Source organism: Xiphophorus couchianus, chromosome 16 (assembly GCF_001444195.1).
Source record: "Xiphophorus couchianus chromosome 16, X_couchianus-1.0, whole genome shotgun sequence".
Classification (NCBI taxonomy): domain Eukaryota; kingdom Metazoa; phylum Chordata; class Actinopteri; order Cyprinodontiformes; family Poeciliidae; genus Xiphophorus; species Xiphophorus couchianus.
Window position 1 is genome coordinate 5,646,303 of NC_040243.1, and position 12,848 is coordinate 5,659,150.

The following is a 12,848-nucleotide window of genomic DNA, read 5'->3' on the forward strand; positions in this document are numbered from 1 at the left end:
GAAAATTAGATTTTCTATACGTAATATTATCCCGTCCAATAAGCGACGGGTACGAGGCCATGTCGTACTGCATGGCTGAGGCTAAATTGACCTTTATAACAGTAAAAACTCGATACAAATCATACATTTAAAGCAGTTTAGTTTTATGCTGTGTCAGCCATCCAAATATGAGTCAGTTTGTTATGCCGACCTAAAGTTTAATATGTTTACTGTACTGCAGCCACTTGGTCAGAGCTTCTTTTCTATGATTACTGCATCAACTTAGATCAGTCTGTGGTTTTAAGGAAGGAAGCTCATGTTTTCAGTTCAACTGCATGATTGACTTTGTTTCACATCTGCCTTTTCACAATATTCCAGTTTCTCTTGGGATTTAGATCAGGTCCTAAGTTTATATGTTTAGCAGTATAGGGAGATTCCAATGCTGCTGGAAAAATTAACCTGCCATCTCCATAAAAACTATTTGCAGAGGAAAGCATGAGGTGCTCCGATTGTTGACTTAGAAAAGACACAGTGGACCGACACCACCAGATGGCATCGCACCTCGAATTATCACCGGCTATAAAAAAAAAACTTCACACTGAACCTAAGATACTTAAAATCTGTCTCTGCCCTTCCTAAAAGCTCTTGGTTCTACCATACTTTTTCCTTCCACAAAACTTTAACACAAGGAGTATGAATAAAGCAGTTTCATCTGTCAAATTATTGAGAACTATTTTCAATGATGTTGAAATTTACTGAGACATACCTGTATCTACATGCTTCACATCTTCCTTTCTAGTTTGACTGCATTTGTTTGGCAATGCAGCCCCACCTACATGAGCAGCACAATTTATATTGTTTGAATTTTTACAATAGATATTTATAGAAAGATAACATGTTTGAGGAACTTTTTTAGAACAAATAAATGGTGGAAAAGCAACTTTTAGACCAAAATTTAAGTTCAGGTGATTTTTGAATTGCGACTTCATATTTTCAGCAACTTTGTATTTTTGTCCCCTGTACTTCAATTACAGAAAATGTCCTTTCAATCAAACAGCAGTGATTTGGATAGGTGGTTGTAATCTGAACACAGTTATTAGTGTAAAGAAAAACTACATTTGTGTATAATGAAATACATACTTTCAAATAGATATACTTGTTTAATACTGACTGCTAAAGACTGAATGATTTGGCTTAAAACTCCCATTTGATAAGGTTAGCAATAATGTGGCAACTTCTTGAAGGCATTTCCTACTCCAAATTAAAAAAACAACCTTACTTGCATCTTCACATTAAATTCTTGCATTATAATCACAGGAAGATAAATGTTTTGGACATGCTTTGCAAACAAAACCCAAGTTTTACATAAGAAACACTTTATTAGAGTCAGCGTCACCCACCCTGTACTTCTCCAATGCGCGACTCCATCATTTACTATAAAACCTCACCCAATTTAAAAGCAGCCCAGCAGTCAATATGAAGGATGCCTTGAAATATGCCATGCTGTATAATAATATCAGTGTGTTGTTTTGTCTTTTAATTCAGATGAACTGACAATTATCAGTCCAGAACTTTAAAACTTGATGACAACTCCATGTTTGTTTACATTTCAATAATTTAAGTCTTTATTGAAGTAAAACATTTAAACTCATTCTTTGACTTTCCCCACATTCAAAGCTAATAAAGATTTCTGAACTCACCCTGACACTTTTCAAATGTTTGGGAAACATTATTTCAGGGTGAACATTTTTTCAACTGGGGGGGGGGACATTTATATTAAAATTTGTCATAAATTTCATCCCTGCTAACAAGTGTGAAGCACAATCCCCCCCCATCAGAATGCCATTTGCCTCATTTCAGCAGTCCAGCCTGACCAATGTGGATTGATTTGTGTCCAACTAAGCAGACTCAGGATCAGTCAGTGATTCTTTTGTTAGTACAGTAAGCTGAAGAAGGACGGCCATAAAAAGTTGATATAAATGAGTGGAGCTTCAGAAATTAAACACCAACTCTGGGTTTAATTCAAGCAGTGCTGAGCAACCTTCACGGCTGTTGAAACAGATTTAAACAAAGAAAAAAAAAAAAAGGGTCAAGCATGACAAGAAGGTTCGAACCAGAAGCCCTTATCTTAAGTCCATTTTTGGTTTTTACCGCATCTTTTTCAGCCTCCTCGTTAAAATTTCTGTCACCCATTTTGTTTTGTTTTTATTATTTCTAAAACTCAATTTTATTTTAGTTGCAAAAAGCACTTCCAATATTTGAGGATAAAATCAAACAGTAGGTTCTACTCTGCATGTGTTAGGGCATTAACCTCAGTTATGTCTGACTTATTATGTACAAGTACTGTGGGTCTCGAAGATAGGAGTGGCCAGTAACCCGTGCATTCGGTTGTGTTTTGGTACATTTTAAGACAGCTTTCAGAGGAAATACAGTTGTTTGCAATGATAAACTACAAATGGCTTAAGGTCCATGTGGTTGAGGGAGGGGGAAAACCTGGGGGCTCTCCCAGCCTCTGTACACCTGGCAGCGGTAGTGCAGGTCGAAGTTCAAAAGGTCAGAAAGTAAAAATGAGGGGGAGGGAGTGGGTTTTCTTTTCCGAAAGCATGAAGCCATCAGTCCATGGTGCAGTTTTCAGGCCCGCTGGTGACGCGTGCTTGTGGCATAAAGGGATGTCACTGCAGAACCAATCCAACCTAAAAAACAATCAGAGCAGCTGTTAAGTAAAATACACAAAGGAGATTTTAAATTCAGTTTTAAATCACAAATTACTCTACATGACGACATCTTGAATTGTGCGAGAGGAAGAAATGAGAAATGACTCAAAACAAAAAGATATTCAATTATATTCTTCGGTACTTCACAACAGTACATTAAAAAATATTAGCTAGCGAGATCCAGAATTGTTGGGTATCAAGTTACAAAACTCTCAAAACAGTGAAACGTGTGTTGTTTTTTTTTTGTTTCAAACTTATATTTGGAGGAACTGATAAGACAGTGGAGAACTTAATTTTAAAATGACACTTTTTCTTTCTTTTTTTACATTTTACTGACATTATGTTTTTCAAACAAGTACTAACAGTTTGGTCAGGAGGTTTATCAAAGTCTTAAGGACAGACACACCTATACTCCAATAAAAGTAATGCCAGTGTACAGCTGCATCTCAAATAATAGCATCAAAAAGTCAATTTATTATAGTGATACAAATCAAAAACCGGAAAAAGTAAATATTACGAACAAAGGGAGAAAAGTAGCCATTTATTTCAGTTAAGCTAATGAAAAACCAATATTGAGTTCATCAGAAAATTTACATTTCTTTTATGGCTGAAACGATTCCTCGAATGATTCGAGTACCTCGATTATTAAAATTCCTTGAGGAAAATTTATCTGCCTCAAGACTTCGTTAAATTATGTAGCACACCGTGTTCCGCCCGGATCATTATTTGTGGAGGGCAGCGCTGTTACTTCCGCCTATGAGCTGCTAGCAGCATGTTGTTGAATTTTGCAGCGTTTGGTCAGGATTTGGGGGAGAAATAAGGATTGTTGAACTTTGTGGTGCGATGGTTGGACTACGAGAGCTGTTCTGGTGTCGTCACAGTTTGGAGCAAACGGACAGAGGGAGGCAGAGAGAGAGAGATCTGACTCCTCAGAAAATTGTAAAAAATATTCTATAGAGTACTTGATTGCTAAAATATTCTTTTATAACAGGCCTAATATCTTTTGCACAAGACAAATTAAAAAACAGGATTTATAATGCAGAAATTTTAGGGTCTAATTAAGCATGAGGAAAATTAATGGGAGGTAAAGTCATTGCAGTGATCCAACACATAGCCATATTCAGGACACTGACTACATGATAGTCATTTCCTAATCAGAGAAATGACTCAAAACAAAAAGATATTGTTTTGAGTCATTATCTCGATTAGGATAATTTACACATTATCTTAATGGGTAAATGTTCATCACAACAATGAATGTGGCAAAATAATATTTTGTGTTTATCAGTAAAATTAAAACTCCTCACAATTTGTTCCAAGAAAACAGTGATATTGTCTATGCTGATGAAAATTTAGACATTTCTGACACTTTAACCCAAAGGCCAACCAAGCCGTCACCAAAAGGTGGAAACGCTGTCATATTAAGCGGGTGTTAGGACACAAACTAATACTTTTAGAATAATTCAGGTAACTTAAAAAAAAAAAAATAGAATCCAGGTAAAATGTACCTTTTCTGCTCCCATGCTGGGACACTTCCAATTGTACAGATAATACTGTAGATTTCCATCCCCAATGCCAAACTTCAGCTTCTCCAAGAAAGTCTTGTTTTCCATTAGATCCAGTGCATTAAAGACATCAAAGCCTTTCTATAGGCACAAAGCAGAAGGAGTTTAATGTGTGAAGAAAGGATCTCTTATGTACGTTTTTATAAAAATGTGTTAGACGAACCGATTTGGCCAGAATGAGAGCGTCGGACATCAGGTCCAGCAGGGGTGTAGTGGTGTGCACGTTGTAAAAAGAGTACGCTGCTTTAAGACTGCGATGAACAGGGTGATTCATTATGGTGGAAGGCAGTGTGTAGAAACTCAGGAAATCTGTCACTTTGCCTTCATTCTGTTGGATAATAACATCATCATTATTATAATAAAAAGGTGCAAACCTCTGCTGAGACATTAACCAACAAAACTATTCATCACCTCCACCACATATGTGTCAATAATGTTCTCCTGTGGGAGCAACCAGTGCTCCACCTCTTCCTCATTCATGGCAGGAACCAGGTTGAACTGGTTAAGGTACTTGCGGAGGAGGCGGCTCACCACTGGTACATCCTTCTTGGTCATCGTTCGCAGACCAGAAGACTTTGGGGACTGAAGGGTGAAAAGAATATGATGGAATATGATGAAAGAAGAGCTTAGCTGATGATTCGCATCAAAATCTGTTTCTATTTGCCACTGACCTCAGGCAAACGGTACAACTTCATGGTGCGCTGCATAGTCATGTTCCTGCTCAGGTGGGAGAACTTCACTTCGATTAGTTTTCGTGGGTTCAAAGAGCGATGCCAGTATCTGTCCAGAAGAAGAGTATGTTAAAGCTGCAGTATGCAACTTTAATAAAAAATGTGTCAAGACAGTTTATGAGAGAGTCTGTGGGAAAATAAAAAAAGAAGAGTTCCTCAGCCTTCTCCTAATGCTAACTAGAAATAATCAATCAGTGCCAGGAGGAGGGTCTTAGCGGTGTCAATCAGCTCATGTGCATGCCTCCCTTCTTTGCTCTCTGCTATGATAGAGCTTCTCCCATGTCAAAAATGCTAAAGCCAATAAGCAAGGCCACCAATGACAGCAGAAAAGCTGTTTTCTTGTAACAGTAAGTTGCTTCTCCAACATTAACACATTTAGCATCATGTTCATGAGGATGATCGACATCGCTTAGACCCTCCTCCTGGTTCTGATTGGTTGCTTTTGGTCTGTAGCTGTGCATTAATTTGAAATGCAAGGTGGAGGAGGTTCATCTTTTCACAGATTATTTGTCTTCTATTACACTGTTACAACATGGTGATAGTTTTAACAAATATGTTAAAAGCATTTTAATAAAAGTTACCTACTGCAGCTTTAAAGTAGATGACATTCAAGGCTTTACAATAAGTAAAAGACAAAAAAAACCCCCCAAAAAAGCAGATGGCCTTCTGCCATGCAGACCTGCAGGTTCCCACAGGCTTGGGCAGTACCACCCCGGCAGTGTACACTGCCTGGAAGATACCCTGAAGGTTGACCCGTCTGGTGATTTCCCGGATCAGAACTGGAGCAACTCGTTTGGCTCGCAGCTTCTTGTGGACGCACAAGAAATTGATCTCTACCATTTTTTTTTCTCTAAAAGCACAAGAAAAACAAGTGATGAGATGTGGAAGTTGGCTGGAGATTAATGACACACGCAAAGATAAAAATGAAAAAGAATCCAATGGATTAACTTACATGTCATAGATGCGGATGGTGGCTGGAATGGCACTGATGAATCCGACCAGCTTCTGATTGGAGTTCACTCGGACTCCGCAGTGCCACTGAGGCAGCCAACCTGGAGGTCGCAGAGCCCTGGACAAGAGACGGGTTACTTGTTTTGATGCCAAAGTATCTATAAATAGAAATTAAGTGTAACTTTAAAATGACAAACTGAATTTATGAAGCTACCAGAGCAAGAACTCAGGGGAGTAGTCAAATCTGAACATGTTGTCGTCATCCTCCACATAATTTTCATTGAGGAGCGTGTAGAGCTCCTTCAGCTGGAAGACAAAAGAAACATTTTAATCATATTAATAAGATCTAAACTACAGGAAGTTTTAAAAAACAGTTAGGTAAGATAATTTTTCCATCTTCCATTGCCAGTGTAAATCCTACACTAATTCTATCTGTGCGCAAAGAGAATTTAAACCCCAATCGTACGTTCTAATTTTGGTCTCAGTGAAATAGAATGACAACTATCATTTAATAATACAATCCAGATCATTTTAGACATTATTTATAAGAATCTGCAATAAAGTTCTCTTTACTTTTGTTTTAATTACTAATAACCCAACACGGAGAAGTAGAATTCAGCTCTTATGCTCCACAAATCTGAAGAAACTTACAGAAAAATACAGAGTTCCTTTAAATCTAGACCTGTTAGAGATGCCTTTGATTAACAGCAACTAGAATATTGATCAATATATTTGATGGGTATTTGCTGGATGATTTTGATGACAGCATTTGACAAAATGTGATGTTTATTTATTGTTTCATAATTGATGACTGCATGATGTTTTTATGATGTAAAGCACTTTGAGCTGCCTTGACACTGAAATGTGCTGTACAAATAAACGTGACTTAAATAAGAAACTATTTATGCAGAAAAAAGGAACAGCAGAAAATAATTATTTAAATACCCAATCTTGCAACAAGTACTGATATTTAACAAAACTGCAGCCAAAAACTTCAACACATTTTATTAGGATTTGATTTCTAAATAAAAAGCAGTGCAGCCAATTCCCTTCAGAGCTCCCTTAACTTGTAAAATCCTGAAATCTATAATTTAATCCCACTTTGATTACACCTGATTTCTGAAGGCCTTGGGGGTTTGTTAAAGAAAACAAGCACCAATCAGAAAAAACTAAATACTCAGTGCAACCAACTGCGTCCAGGAGTGATTTAATTTGCAAATTGAATCCATCTGTGTGTTTAATTTCAGTATAAATGCAACTGCTCTGTAAGTCCCTCAAAGGTTTGCTAGAGAAAATTATCAAACTAAAACCTTCATGAAGGTTATGAAACAACATCCCAGCCTCTGAACAGCTCTCAATCCATCATCTGAAAATGAAAACAGTAACTGCAAAGCTACAAAGGCATGGCTATCCATTAGAAAAAAGAAGCAAAGAGATGCATGGTGACTGGAGGAACTTGAGAGATTCAAAGCTCAAGTGGAAAAATACAACAATGTGCTGGTCAGACAGGAGCAAAATTAAACTTTTTGGTCTACATGCAAAACACCAAATATGGTAGAAAACTGAAGAAACAATCTGCACTTTTAAACATGCCGTGTCAACACAATGCCAATTAATAACCAAGGTGGCCTGAGTCAATATTTTGCATTTTTTCCATCAACTTCACAAGCATGCACTAAGCATGCACTGCTTTGCATTGATCAATCTTCCAAAAAATAAAATAAAATAAAAAAAAATCACACTAAGATATTTAAAACTGTGGTTGTAGCATGGCAAAATTTGAAACGGATCATAGTGTATGAATAGTTTTGTGAGCAAATAATCTTAGAAATCAGATTGCAAATATGATGCAACTTCGTCTTCTTTTAAACAAAATACAGTGCGACTTAAAATAATCTGGTAAGCCTGATCTGAAAGTAAACTACATGGACATGCTGCACAAGGTTACAATAAGTTAAAAACTTTGCAAAGTGGAATAAAGAGAAATGAAGATTTCTTTATTTGAAGTGTGATTTGACTCGGTCTTACCACAGCGGGGTTCCCCAGGTCGAGCGTGTCCCAGGTGAAGCCCTGAGGGAGGCTGTACGGCTCTTCTCTAATGTGGTCTTTATCAGGTTCGATTGAGCCGTGTGATGTTACGGTCTCCCCTGAAGGAAAAAAAATTGACATGAAGCAGAAAAATACAACACAGCATATAAGTCGAGTAGATTTTTGTTTTTATGAAAGAAATAAAAAGCCATAACAATCGTCATACCAAGCTTGGGCACAGGTTGTGTGTCCCAGAACTGGTAACTCCTCCGAGTCGCCTCCTCCATTGTTTTAGCTGGGCCTTGGCCAACAGAAAACAGTTCAATGGCCTTTTGGATCTCCTGTAGCTTATCAGCTGGCAGTGAATTCACCTGTTCAGGAAGTTAAACAGCTCATTTGGAATAAAAGTGAAAAAAAATATATTACGAATAAAAGGTCAACATTATTAATTACTTTAAGCTGATTGTTAGCCATTCTGGTGTGCTGCTCCACACTCAGAAGACCTCTACAAGTTGTAATTTGTTCCTGTACCTTGAATAATTTTTCAAAGCTAAAAAATTATTTCATGCCTTAGCAAGGGGATCCTGAGCTGCTTCGGTGGCACCCGCTTTCTTCTTCTTTTTTTGTCTCTTTTTCTTCTTTTTTGCACCAGTGTCATCTCCACGTTCACTGAAAAACAGAGAAAACCTGATCTTAAAAAATTTAAGTGATTAAATGCATGTCGGAAATATTATTGCTTTGTGTACAGTTCAAAGTTCACTAATTACTCTTGTTTGTATTTTTTTTGTTTTATATGTGGAACGGTAAAATGCACTTAAATGTTTATTATTTAACAAAATGCTTTTATAATCACTACTACCAATATTATTAACACTACATCCACATTGTATGCATTTTATCTCCATCTGTGTTAATTTTTCCTATAGTATGGGCCAGAGGTCTTCAACCTCGACAATCTTGCCAAAAAACCACATTTTGAAAAAAAGAAAAGCATTTTATATATTCAGTTGAGTATCTACTTTGGGAGATTTGCTAGATTTTTAAAGAACAATCATTTGTATCTCTATTTTTAGGATTTCAAATAAATGTAAAATTTTCAATAAGAGTATGGGTAGTTTTTTTCCCTGTGGGATGTGAAATGATGTAAAATTAAAAAAAGTTTATTCTAACCTAATGGCAACAAAAATAGATCTATTACTGTATATAGTGTGTATGCTGTAAATAGCCCATTACTGGTTCTTTTAGTGTCATTCTGCATGGAAATTTAATACAATATTGCGGGAGAAAAAAAAGAAAAACTGTTAAATACCTGCACTTGATATTATATCTATATTTAAAACGTGAGCTGGTTCCTTTTATTTCTTAGCCAAAGTTATTAAGAGCCATTGTGGATGGTCCAAAGAGCCACATATTGTAGCTCTAAAGCAGGTGAGAAAACAGCCTCACTTGATCATTTAAACTGACACAAAGACACAACAGGAAGGAGTAATAGTGAGTTCAAACTTGATAAACCACACACCTACTCGCATCCATCCTGACAATGTACTTACAGGGGATTATCTCATTAGTGTCCAAGAGAGGACAGAGGCCAGGTTCTGGGCCTGCATTTCAACCCCCTGCACCCTCACCAGTGCAGATGGCGAATCACATGACCTCTGGTTGAGAAGTGCATGGTATAAAAGCGTGTCTACATACCTATGTACAGGAGGTCAGTGAGTGACTGGGACAATGAACAACAAAACATTCAATAGTTTGTTCTCCATGGTCCATTTCAGTCGATGCGAACAACCAGACCTATTCTTTGTTTGCATGGAGAGGTACCTCATGTACTTACTTCTGGAATTAACAAGGTCATCAACAACCTAACGACCACACTCAAGTGATAGCATGTTTTCATCTTTGTGGATCTAAAAGTGTTTTTAGAATAAGTTTATTTTATTTTACATTTGGCAACACATGACCTTAAAGAACCATGACATAGGAGGGGTGGCAAGATAACTCTCTCTCTCTCTCTTAAGTTGCTCTTAAAAGTAGAAAGGGACCCTGTACGGCGGCTCGCAGCTTGGTAAACGCTCAGGGGGAAAGTGCCAAGCCAAGTAGGATTTCAATCAGACTATTTTGCGTATGAGCTCTTCTGACTTCAGCTGTTTCTAGACCTTGCAGATTTCTGTCAAAACAGTATGAAACGAAAACTCGCCACACACTGCAGGATACAAAGGCAGAACAGAAAGCGCATTATTATCGTCATCAATGCGCATCTGCTTGTTTCGCTTTTAATTCTGAATCGGACAAAAGGGGTTTGACAGCTTTGTTAGCATGGCCAGCTAACTCGCATCTGTCAACTGGGCATAATCAGTAACTACCTGCAAAAAGCGACATGCTAACACCTTGAAACGTAACAAACTTTAAAAAAAAATTGTTTATTTAATCTTCGCAGGGGACACGGGAATATGTGGTTTATTGCGAGGTCATTTTCCAACCCAATTTAGATCATTTTTAACCCCCTAAAACAACGCCTTGCTGTATTCGACGCTAAATCCCTCCTACTTTGCAACAAGAAATCCAACCTCACCCAATCACATTACAGAGTTAACGCGCAGACACCGGTTGTAGCCAATAAGAAGAACGCAAGGAGGCTGGACTTCAACGAACGGCAGTTGCCTTGGCTTCTTGCTAAAGCTCCAGTTAGCATTCGCTTCGGTGTAAAAGTAAGGCAGTATAACTCGTAAATCGCCGCTGTGTGAATAAAGCTGCCTTGTTACCCGTCCTCCAAGTGGTGCTCTTCATTTTCACAGTCGCTACAGTGCCCGTGGTCCTCTACATCTTCTTTCTCCGGGATCGCTGCTGTCTCATTCTCATCCGCCATCTTCGACCAGGAAGTGAGGGTGCACGGCGTGCGCTGGTCGCCTTTAAACAAGCCTGCACGCTATTGGCTCTGCGATGGGGTCGCCTTTAATGTCGTCCTTTGTGCTCATGTCAAAAATGTTTGCCGTAAACAACAGTACATGTACACGTTTATTGATTTTTTTCTTCACTATAAATTTCACCAGTATATATGATAACGGCAGCCACGACGCCGGGGATTTTGCAGCCCTCACAGTTCAAATCATTTTTAGAAGGGACGTTCCCTAAGATATTGCTAAAGTTCAAGTCTTTAAATGTTCTACACAATGATTTACACAATGTAAATCATATTGGGAACCTTGTGGGAACTTTCCCTAAAGGATACACTGGGCAAAAATAACCATGAGGACATCTGGTTGGACAGCTTTCTGGGAAATGTTTAGTAAAAGTTAAAGAAAACTGTGCCTTTCAGGAAACTTTTCTGTTTCAGGAATATACATGGTAGACTAGCAAACAATATCTTGTTCAGACATTTTGGTATTTTTTCCCCATATATTTTTTAAAATGTGCACACAATTTAATAAAACTATCTATTCTATATATTACACAGATACTGTATCTAATCAATGATAAAAATAAGCAGGATTTTCATTGAAATTTTATCTTGCAATGTTAATTAAAAAAATATGGCTTTATTATTTCTGCCTCAGACGAAGATATTGAAGTGTTTTAAAGAATGATAGATGGACTAAGAGATGGATAAAATGAGCCACATTTTCTAAACTAATGTGGGAGCTTCTTTGGTTTGCCAAGGGCCATATTTGTTGTGGCTCTCACCTGTGCTATCATGAGGTAAGACAGAACAAATTAACTTCTTCCATATGGCTTCCAGATTTAGTCAGACACAAGTTGATGAGCTCTATCCTGCGGTAGCTTGGAGCATCATGCCTCATGGACACGTAAGTTTGCAGGATTTCTGTACACCACTTTGAGATCCTGTGAAAATGTAGAGCACACTTGAAAAACTCTGGTGCCAATATTAAATATTAAGGTGAAGGGAAGTCAGTATTTGAGCATGAGTGTATAATTTTCACACAGCCTCAAGATGGTGCACCCAGATAGCTCTTAAAAAATGATTTCATTTTGTTTTATAGCCATTCACCCTGGAAAAGAGTGGTCTAAATAAATGAACAAAAGTCCTAAATTAATATGGTATTCAGGTCAAAGGTGAGCTGATATAAGCGTGAAGTCATTGAAATATCCACACTCTTGCAGGCATTTAAAAAACAAAAAGCAAAACAAAAAAATTGTAAATAAGACAAGTCTCAGACAATGATGTTATCAGTGCTTTATAAAGAATAAATCCCTAAAACAGTGCAATATACCTTCACTCGTCAGACATGTTAAAATCTACAAAAAACCTTGTTGTAATTACAAGGTGCAAATATTTGTTGTTGCTAGCTTTAAATAAGAATAAAAAATGGCAAAAAATCAATTCATTAACAAGTTTATCACTTAACTGAATATATTAACTTTACATGCACATTCAACACTGGTTTAGTTAACACTTTTTTCAATAAGTTTGAAATGACACTCAGGCTAATACACCATAGCTACAAATTAAGTACAGATAAATATTATCTACATACTAATATTATTTTTAAGTAAGACTGATAGCACAAACTCTAAGACATTGTGAAAAATACAATTACTTAAAAGCTTAGTACATCTTAATTAACAGTGTTTCAGTTAAAAAAAACTATGCATAGTTTAAGGCAGTGGTTCTCAAACGTTTTTCAGTGATGTACCCCCTTAAAAATATATTTTTAGTCAAGTACCCCCTGACACGGGCAAAACAATTTTGGAATTAAAAAGAGGTACAGTGTTGTAAAATCACTGTCTGATGTATTAAAGCCAAATAACTTATATCAGTGAACCTGACAAATACATCCATATTGCAAACATTGCATGGTTAAACAAAAAAGAAAAACAGAAGACGGTGACCACCAGGAAGGTATAAAACCAGTCAAACCGTT

The 12,848-nt window shown here is 37.2% G+C and overlaps 1 protein-coding gene across 1 annotated transcript; it reads right to left on the reverse strand.

Annotated features, from left to right (window-relative positions):
- Nucleotides 1–1,338: 1,338 nt before the first annotated feature.
- On the reverse strand, nucleotides 1,339–10,886 carry nmt1a (N-myristoyltransferase 1a). The gene is made up of 12 exons (XM_028042022.1): nucleotides 10,731–10,886; nucleotides 8,538–8,637; nucleotides 8,195–8,339; nucleotides 7,969–8,087; nucleotides 6,155–6,246; nucleotides 5,942–6,058; nucleotides 5,669–5,839; nucleotides 4,930–5,038; nucleotides 4,670–4,840; nucleotides 4,422–4,586; nucleotides 4,202–4,339; nucleotides 1,339–2,672 (listed from the first exon to the last, which is right to left on the reverse strand). Exons 1-12 carry the CDS (start codon nucleotides 10,832–10,834, stop codon nucleotides 2,652–2,654), a joined length of 1,452 nt encoding a protein of 483 aa, XP_027897823.1. The 5' UTR covers nucleotides 10,835–10,886; the 3' UTR covers nucleotides 1,339–2,651.
- Nucleotides 10,887–12,848: the final 1,962 nt, after the last annotated feature.

Coding starts and splice junctions, on each gene's coding strand:
- nmt1a (XM_028042022.1), bottom strand. CDS start 10,834: ATGGCGGATGAGAATGAGACAGCAGCGATCCCGGAGAAAGAAGATGTA. Junction 6,247..7,968: donor ACCTGGGGAACCCCGCTGTG/GTAAGACCGAGT, acceptor TTTGTCTTCCAG/CTGAAGGAGCTCTACACGCT. Junction 6,059..6,154: donor TCCCCTGAGTTCTTGCTCTG/GTAGCTTCATAA, acceptor TCTCTTGTCCAG/GGCTCTGCGACCTCCAGGTT.